The 9,591-nt window shown below is 49.7% G+C and overlaps 1 protein-coding gene across 1 annotated transcript; it reads left to right on the top strand.

Moving 5' to 3' along the window:
- The first annotated feature begins 634 nt into the window (after positions 1 to 634).
- Positions 635 to 9,237, top strand: Sox11 (SRY-box transcription factor 11). Its single transcript, XM_078029724.1, has 2 exons — positions 635 to 4,542; positions 8,588 to 9,237. Exon 1 carries the CDS (start codon positions 694 to 696, stop codon positions 2,020 to 2,022), a length of 1,329 nt encoding a protein of 442 aa, XP_077885850.1. The 5' UTR covers positions 635 to 693; the 3' UTR covers positions 2,023 to 4,542; positions 8,588 to 9,237.
- The last annotated feature ends 354 nt before the right edge of the window (positions 9,238 to 9,591 follow it).

Below are 9,591 nucleotides of genomic sequence, written 5' to 3'. Positions count from 1 at the left end.
ACTGGGCCTTTCCTCAGACCCTCTGTTCGCGCCCCGTTTCGCCCCAGACCCGCCTGCTCTCCGCGGTACAGTGCGACGCTCGCGAGCATCCCGGGGAGAGGTGCATCTGTGCACACACGCGGATTTTTTAAAAATAACATATTTCTAGACATGCCTCCTCCTACCCCACCGCCCCCATCTTTGCAAACCAGCCCTGAGGGCGGGGTAAAGGGGGTGGAGTCACGGAGTTAATAAAGGAAGATGGGCGGAGCCGGCTCCCAACCATTGGCTGGGCCGGGGAGTGATGTCACCCATATGACACCCTGATAACTAGTTGAGAGAGAGCCCTCAACTTTTTGCAGAAGGAGCGCGCGCGATTGGGAGTGTCTAGGGTCCGGCGCTTGCGGCGGGAGCCACAAGCAGGAGAGAGGGGTCCCGGGCTGCCTCGAACGCCGCCGCCGCCACCGCCACTACCGCTACTGTCCCTCTGGTCGCGGCCACAGCTACAAACGAGCGGGCGGCCGTCGCCGCCGAAGCCGCCGCAGCCGCTGTGTGCAGCCTGGAAGGGGGGACGGGGGGGAGGGGGGGAGCCGCGGACGCGGGGCGCCGAGGACTTTGCAACTTGCCGGGGAAGGTGGAGGGGTGGGAGGGGGAGGGGGACCTCTGCACGAGACCGAGTGGCCCGGGTTTGAGCGCCCAGCTCCACAGCGGATCATGGTGCAGCAGGCGGAGAGCTTGGAAGCGGAAAGCAACCTGCCCCGGGAGGCGCTGGACACAGAGGAGGGCGAATTCATGGCTTGCAGCCCGGTGGCCCTGGATGAGAGCGACCCGGACTGGTGCAAGACGGCGTCGGGCCACATAAAGCGGCCGATGAACGCTTTCATGGTGTGGTCCAAGATCGAGCGCAGGAAGATCATGGAGCAGTCTCCGGACATGCACAACGCCGAGATCTCCAAGAGGCTGGGCAAACGGTGGAAAATGCTGAAGGACAGCGAAAAGATCCCGTTCATCCGGGAGGCGGAGCGGCTGCGGCTTAAGCACATGGCCGACTACCCCGACTACAAGTACCGGCCCCGGAAAAAGCCCAAAATGGACCCCTCGGCCAAGCCCAGCGCGAGCCAGAGCCCGGAGAAGGGCTCCGCGGGAGGCGGCGGCGGTGGCGCGGGCGGCAGCGCGGGCGGCGCCAAGACCTCCAAGGGCTCCAGCAAGAAATGCGGCAAGCTCAAGGCCCCCGCGGCCGCCGGCGCCAAGGCCGGAGCAGGCAAGGCGGCCCAGCCGGGGGACTACGGCAGCGCTGGCGACGACTACGTGCTGGGCAGCCTGCGCGTGAGCGGCGCGGGCGGTGCCGGCGCGGGCAAGACGGTCAAGTGCGTGTTTCTAGATGAGGACGACGAAGACGACGAGGACGAAGACGAGCTGCAGCTGAGGATCAAGCAGGAGGTGGACGAGGAGGACGAGGAGCCGCCGCACCAGCAACTCCTGCAGCCACCCGGGCAACAGCCGCCACAGCTGCTGAGACGCTACAACGTCGCCAAAGTGCCCGCCAGCCCTACGCTGAGCAGCTCGGCCGAGTCCCCCGAGGGCGCGAGTCTCTACGACGAGGTGAGGGCAGGCGCGACCTCCGGCGCTGGGGGCGGCAGCCGTCTCTACTACAGCTTCAAGAACATCACCAAGCAGCACCCGCCGCCGCTCGCGCAGCCCTCTCTGTCGCCCGCGTCCGCGCGCTCCGTCTCCACTTCGTCTTCGTCCAGCAGCGGCAGCAGCAGTAGCAGCAGCAGCGGCGAGGACGCCGACGACCTGATGTTCGACCTGAGCTTGAATTTCTCCCAAAGCGCGCACAGCGCCAGCGAGCAGCAGCTGGGGGGCGGCGCGGCGGCGGGGAACCTGTCCCTGTCGCTTGTGGATAAGGATTTGGATTCGTTCAGCGAAGGCAGCCTGGGCTCCCACTTCGAGTTCCCCGACTACTGCACGCCGGAGCTGAGCGAGATGATCGCGGGGGACTGGCTGGAGGCGAACTTCTCCGACCTGGTGTTCACGTATTGAAAGGGGCGCCCGGCTTCTCGCTCTTTCTCTCGGCGGGTGCCGGGTTCCTTGGGAGGAAGTCGTGGTGGTCAGGATAATGATGATGATGATGATGATGATGATGATGATGATGGTGTTAGTGGTGTTTGGTGGTGGTGGTAGGGTGGGGAGAGAAGAAGATGCTGATGATATTGATGTGACGCAAAGAAATTGGAAAAGATGATGAAAATTTTGGTGGAGTTAAAGTGAATTGAGTAGTTTTTAAATATTTTTCCTCTCCTTTTTTTTTTGTTTCCCCTCCCTTCTTTTATCGTGTCTCAAGGTAGTTGCATACCTAGTCTGGAGTTGTGATTTTTTTTCCCAAAAAATGTGTTTTTGTAATTACTATTTCTTTTTCCTGAAAATCGTGATTGCAACAAAGGCGGAGGGGACGGGGCGGGGGAGGGAAAGGAGGACCCGCTCCGGAAGGCGCTGTTTGAAGCTTGTCGGTCTTTGAAGTCTGGAAGACGTCTGCAGAGGACCCTTTTGGCAGCACAACTGTTACTCTAGGGAGTTGGTGGAAAATTTTTCCCCCTTAGGATATCTTAAAGAACTGGTGATTTTTTTTAAAAGCAAAAAAAAAAAAAAAAAGAAAAGAAAAGAAAAAAGGGACCATTGCAACTTTTTATTTCATTTTATTTTTTTGGAGGGAGAAAACTGATGTCTTCTATGCATCCGATTCTTAATAAAACTGCAGGGAGCTTGAAAAAATGCAGACTGTACAAACGCTTACAAAAAAACAAAAAACAAAAAACTGTGAACTGATTTAAGATCAGAGTTTACTTTTCAGATCAAATTGTTTATGGTTTTACAAATGTGATTTCTACTTGCCAACTTTTTTTTTGTAACTTGTTCCCTTATACCTCCTTGATTGAATACCAGACAGCCTAGACCTCAGTACAAAAGGTATTGAAACATTTTTGATACATAACAGACCTCAGTCTTTTTTAAAAATTAATATATTTTCAGGCGTATTTTTGTACAGTGAAAAGGGAACATTCTTGCTGTGTTTTTTCAGTAAGACTTTCAGGCACTTCTTCCCTTTTGATTTCTTTTTTTCCTGATTTTTTTTCTTTTTTCTTCTATTTTTTTTTAAGCATGCAAATATGTTGGTACGTTATGTCCTGGTTTTAAAAGGATTAAAATTTTAAAGTAATCCTTGCATCTAAAGGCCTTGTGGTTTAAAAAAAAAAGCAAATTTTTTTTTTGTACAGCTATAGTAGAGATTTGTTCAATATTTGTAGGTAAAGATTTATTGAAAATGGCGATATAGACCTCAGAGCTGTTACCTAGTTTGAAGATTGTATGTACTGTACTATGGTAGGAGTTTATGTATCTCATACGCTGTGCTATGTGGTGGGGCCCCAGGTGGAAGGTTTGAAACTGGATTCTCAATTTTTAGCAAAAAAGAAAAAAGGCACATAGTTTAAAAAGTTTCTCATTTTGTGCAATATAATCTAAATAAAGTACAGACCATCTGCATATTTTGTAGCAAATGGTGGCAAAGCAGACTCAATGCACTGTCGACATCATTGCCTGTTTTTTATTCTTTTTTTTTTTTTGTGCTGGAAGTCTGTATCTTGACAATTTAATAAATCAGCTGGAACTGATAGAAATTCACATCTCCCATAGTCTCTATGGAAGTCAAACTGGAGGTCCTGTTGTCGCAGCGCATTCGGTGGTGAGGCTGTTGTGTGCGCGGATGAGGGGTAGCAGAAGAGATTTTTTTACATTTAGAGTGGTTAGGCTGAAAAGTGTTCAATTGGCAGGCAGAATTTTTCCTCTTCCTCCCGCTAGTTGTGCAAGACAGGGGAAGAGTTTTCTCTGCCTTCCCTTTCCTTGTCCCCACCCCCACCCCACCATTTCCTTTCTCACCTCCTCCCCTCCTCCCAGCCCTTCTACCACCCACCCCCGCAGGCAGGCGGGCTGCGCGCGAGGCTCAGCTGCTGGCCGGGGAGGGGCGCCTTTAGAGAGGACGGGATTGCCAGCTCCTTGGGTCTGGGTCCGGCGCTGGCTAGGAGATGGACGTTCTCTGCGCGGGTCTGCGCACCCGTTGTGCGTCGCGGTGACGGCCGCCCTAGGGCAGCGAGCTTTCAGCGTGCTCCGATCCTCTCCGCTCCCCTTCAGAGGGTGGAGACAACTGTTTCTAGTTTTGAATTTTTTTTTTTTTTTTACGTTGCATCTTTGCGTGTGCGCAGAGGTGAAGCTGGTGGCGAACAACGCCGCCGTTCTTGATCTCTAGCTGCCATGAGGAAAAGGGGGTGAAGGTTGGGGAGGAGGTGTCAGTTTCGGCCTCCCCCCTCTCCCCTGGAGCCATGGAGCTGTGGGGGAGCTGAGGATGGAGGACGCCTAGGGGCCTCAGGGCGCGGCGAGGTAGACGTAGCGAGCGAGCGGGAGACTGGCGAACGAGGATGCGGCGGGTTGGGTGGAGGGACGCAGCACGGCCACTGCGCGACGCGAACCGCGACCCGAGGGCCCGTGTGGACTTGACAGCGGCTAAATGTAAGGGGACCAAAGGGCAGAGCTTCGGTACCATTTCTGGCTCTCCTTGCCCCGCCGCCGCGAGGGCTCGGGCGCATGCAGCTGCAGATTCTGCAGACGCGTGGGGACAGACACCCGTGCTGGTGACTCCAGCCCCTGGTAGGGAGGGGAGCCACTGGGCCGTGGGGTGGGAGGAAGGGAGAGAGCAAACCCGGGGAGGAAACGCCTGCCGCACCCGCGCGCCCCGGGCCTTCACCACGCCTGCCCTGTGGGCGGGCTCTTAGGCCGCCCGGGAACCAGCTCCCTGCGGGGCCCCGGAGAGAAAGGTGGCTCCGCATCTTGATTGTTTTCCCCGAATGGCCGACTCGGGGCTCCGAGGATGGCGGCGGAGCGGGCACGATCCACAGAACGCGCGCTCCCTGCTCTCTGGGGACCGTTTGCCTGGCCAGCCCAACCCCATCCCCTTTTCACACCGGGATCTGTCCTGGAGCCTTGCACAGGCCCTGGCTGGCAAGAGTACCGGGCACGCGCGCCCCGGCCTCTCTTCGGTGCCTTCACCTCCTCTCCCTGGGGGCCGCGCGGAGGTAGGCGGGGAGGCACGTTGGGGCCCAGCGCGCCAGCCACCCAGCTCAGCTCCCCGAGCGGCGGCGCCTACATTGGAGGAGGTTTGCAGTGGCTAATTGAAACTCGGTGCAAAATCACGATGGCTCTAACCTACTGAATTGATTTACCAAGACCTGGCCTCCCGTTTCGTTGAGATTTGGTGAGACCCAAGGGAAGGGTCCGCACTGTAACCGGAGCTGCTGAGCCAAAGGGGCCCCGCGCCCGGCCCTCCTCCCCTCCCTCTGCCCTGCGCCTGGCGCAGCCCCTCCCCCTCCGCGCCCGCCGCGGGCTCCGGCCTCAGCGACCTCCCGCGGCTGCGGGCGAGCCTCCCCGCCCCCACCCGGGATGCGCGGCCAGCGGCTGGGGCTGCGGACCCACCGAGGTCTGTTCGGTGGCTTCTCCTTTCCGTGAACCTCAGATTGCAGTAGTACTCTTGGGCAAAGAAAGGGCTGATGGTGCTGAGGCTCTTGGTTCGGAACTCGACTTCTGAGTTGTTTACCGCGTTCTCCCCTCTCCCCCAAATGGTCGACTAACGTAGCCGTCGGGGGGGACATTTGTTTGAGCCACGAATAATTCAACCAGCGGTTTACAGTTGACATTTTCTCTTGCTGGTGATTTTACGTGGCGGCCCTCTGCTGCAGTTCTAAAACTTACTGAAAAGAAACGCTTTTATAAGGCTGATTCTATGTATTTGGCAGATCTTAAAATTTTGCATGCGTTTTATGTTTTAAATATAGATGAATCTTGGGCATTTGCTGTGGTGAGGCATAAATTGGTAATATGTAATAATTTGACTTAAGAATGGAAACACGATCACGACTTTTTTTTTTTCAGCTATGTGGCCGAAGTTTTGGTAGGAAAATATGACAAAAGTAGGTGGTTGGCGATCAAAATTAAAAACCTATTAGAACTCAGGACAGGCGCTTAATTGCGCTTTTAACAATATTTAAGGCTGTTTTTTATGAATGCATTGTGAAAATCACTCCAGTGAATTCTTTCTTGAATGTCTAGAACATAATATAATAAACAAGGTATTCTTGCCACTGGATAGGTTTCAATAAAGGTTTAATTCCACTCACCCCACCCCACCCTTTTTTTTTTTTTTTTTGGTCTCTTAAATAAGTCTTCTTTTTAACTGAGCATTGACAGAATATCTTGAAATGGTAACCTAGGGGTGGGGTGGTTGTCCTGTGCACAGCAGCCTTGCCAGTTGGGTATCCTGCTGTTGATAACTAGTTCACAGACCGAATGCATTTTATTAAGATTTCCATCTTTAAGAACTTAAACCAGCATTCTCTTATTAATTATTGCTATGGAAATACTTTCCAGTTCTTACACTCTGATATGCATCCCTTTTATTAAAAAATGCTAATAAAAGGCAGTGTACTTAAACTGTGCTTTGCAACTATTATGTATGTTATGAATGACTACAGTCACTGGGCAAATTATTTGTAGAATGATTATCCTTTAGCTAGAAAAAAGTCATTGCAAGTCTTGGGCAGAAATGTTTCTTTTTAATGTTAATCAAGGGGAAGTGATTTGAATATGCATGCATGTAGCAGTCAGGATGATTTAGGTTTTTTTTTGGGGGGTGAGGGAAAAGACTCAAAAGGCAAGACTTAGTTTTTCTCTGGGAATCTCAACTCATCTTGATACTTGTATGGTACAAGAAATGTACATTTTTCACTTCAGAATTTAAATGAGTTTTGCCCAAGGAATCTGAGAAATAAAACAAATAAGTTGCTCTATTTTCAAGTAGTCATTCAATATAAATATATTATATCATTCTTAACTTTTTTATTCTCTGATATGGTTAATGATATGTATATTCTTACTTTTTCTCCTAATGGGCATATGTATCTTTGTGGACACTTTGGAGAGAGGTTTTCTTGGACTCTCCCATTTATAGAATCTTTATACTCTTTTACTGCAAGGTCCTCTGCTTTTAACAGATTTCTGAGGCAACTATATTTGTGCTTTTTTCTTACGTAGGAAGACCAGCGAAATAGTTTACTGAGTTGTCGATTTTATCAGTAGATAAGAAACTTTCTTTATTACAGTTTCAGGGAAGATTTTTTCAGGATATTTCTCAGTTATTCTAAGGGCCAAATTTTATAAAATTTCCATTAGGAATGTCAGTTTCCAATACCCTTTGTATAGCCTACAGCCTGTGGGGATAACACGAATGAGCCTTACGTGTCCTAACACAGGAATTTACAAGTTCCCAAAGCAACCGTCTCCACGTCATGACTCCTGACATGCTTTTCTGAGATTAGGCTTATTTTAATTATCGATTCTTTCTCACTGTTCATTCTATTTGATTTATTCCACCGAATCCCCTTTGATTTGATGATCTGAAAAATTCTGCTCTTTGATAACGACTCAGGTTTTGGGTTTCCTCCCCTCTTTCTGTGGAGCCTGTGTTTTCCAACCACAATAAAAGTTAAACCGAATGTAAGAGACCACACTCTCTTCCATTTTCCTTACTGCTGGCTTTTTTTCTTGATTTTAACATACCTTCATTGTTTTCCATTGTATTTTTTTAACACTACCTATATCCATTAGCTGCCTAATTAGTTTATCTATTCCATGTGGATGCAGTGAGTTTATAAGAGAATTTCACAAACAAGTAGTTTTTTAGTGAACTTAATAAACAGAATTTTAAAGGAGACCTATTTTTATACTCAAGAAAAGCACAAAAGTGCAGAAAGTATAAAATGGCTTACAAAGGGAAACATAAGTTCATAATGTTCATGTATAAAAGTAATAATTTTATCGGGTAGAGAGATTCTTTCCAGACCCAGTACCTCTGTCGGTGCACAGACAGGATGGTTTGACACAGTTTGGGGACTTCTGGTCGCTGCAGTTGAAAACAGACAACTTTGTGGGAAAAACAGACCACAGACAGCACCAGGGCCATGTTGAGAGGTGGCTCTAAGAAGCAACTGCTGGATCAAAGCAGCCTGGATGTGCACATGTGGAGGCTTCAGTCTCACTGTTTGATCAAACTTCTTTTACGTAGTCACGTAGACTTGATTTTCTCTTCTGTAAAAATGACAAAATGCAGCAATATGACAACAAGTTTGAAGACGCATACAAAATAGAAATTCCTCCAGGGTCCTCAAAGAGATTTTTTTAATGTGACGGTTATTTTACTAGAGAGGTTACATTCCCCCTTCTCAAAAAGAGCAACTGGAAATAATCACATACCATAGAAAGAATTTTGATCAAATGGATCTTGACAAAGGGCCCTCTATCACATTTTTCTTCACCCAGTTTATGTTCACAAACAGTACGCCTCATCCCTCGGGTCACACAGGGAGACGTTGTACGCCACTGTCCTCGGTTTCCCTCTTGTGTACTTTTGCTCTTGTACATATGTTGTGGGTTCAGAGTCTTTTGCATTTGTTCTGTGACACCTTTGTTTGAATGGACTGTTTTAAAACGGAGGCCTGTTTTTCAGGTTGGGGACTCCTAGTGGCCGTGGTGTCCTGCAGTGCTCCGAGGCGGCCACCAGGACAGACGGCCTGAGCCGTCTTCAGCATGACACTGTGGGGCCACACAGGAAACTGACTTTCAGAGCCACTCCAGGTTTGGGAGCAGCGGAAAGCCGCAAAGCCCTTTGTGTAGAAGTCTGAGTGGTTTGTGGGGGGGAACCTTTTAGAGTTGCATGCCTGCCGGCGCAGGGCCTGGCGCGGGGCCTGGTGTGGGGACAGAGAGGGCCGAGCTACCTGAGGCAGTGCGCTGGAGCACGCAGTGTTTGATAGCACTAGGGAAAGAAAATGCATGGCAGAGTTGTGTCTTCGGGTAGACTATCTAGCATGCGGAGTTTAGTGTGTGAAACAGTGTATGACATTGCTGTATCAAAGTTGTAAAATTAAGCATTATTTATTGAAAACTATGTATTTTTTTGTAAAAACCTGATCACATAGAGAATATCAGTGGCTTGTGCTTGTGCTTCAATCGAACCAGCTTCTTGACCGCCCTCCTTGGTATGCAGTGTTAATGCTCAGGGTTGAAAATAGTACACTCCAATGTCTCTTTTGCAAGAGTTTTTCACAGAGGAATACATTTGTTCAAAAGACTCTAATAAAATTGTGTGATCAATCTCCACTGGTGGTTTTACGTGACTTTTCTCCAGTTCTGCATTGGATTACTACTGTCTAACGCCTCACGTGTGGTCTCCAAGCTGAGGTTGCGGCCAGGCCCAAGAGGCCTGCTGGCTGGGCACCCAGCTGGGAGTGGATGCTCTGGGCAGGTTGGAGCTGAGAGCTGCTGAGAGCTGGGATGAGCATGGTGATCATGGCTTGATATTTTTATCTGGCTGATAGAGTGAATAAAAGCATAGACCAAGTAGAGAAGGGTAGGTTAACATGTTTTGTCAGAAATGTATCAAGTAGAAGATGAAGGAAAAATATCAGGGGCAATTGCTGCTATTGAATTCAATGCCAGCAAACTATTCCTCTG

Source organism: Ictidomys tridecemlineatus, chromosome 12 (genome assembly GCF_052094955.1).
Source record: "Ictidomys tridecemlineatus isolate mIctTri1 chromosome 12, mIctTri1.hap1, whole genome shotgun sequence".
Lineage (NCBI taxonomy): Eukaryota > Metazoa > Chordata > Mammalia > Rodentia > Sciuridae > Ictidomys > Ictidomys tridecemlineatus.
This window is presented reverse-complemented; position numbering and strand designations above follow the sequence as displayed.

Bases quoted from the DNA above. Each gene is read 5' to 3' on its own strand.
- Sox11 (XM_078029724.1), top strand. From the start codon at position 694: ATGGTGCAGCAGGCGGAGAGCTTGGAAGCGGAAAGCAACCTGCCCCGG.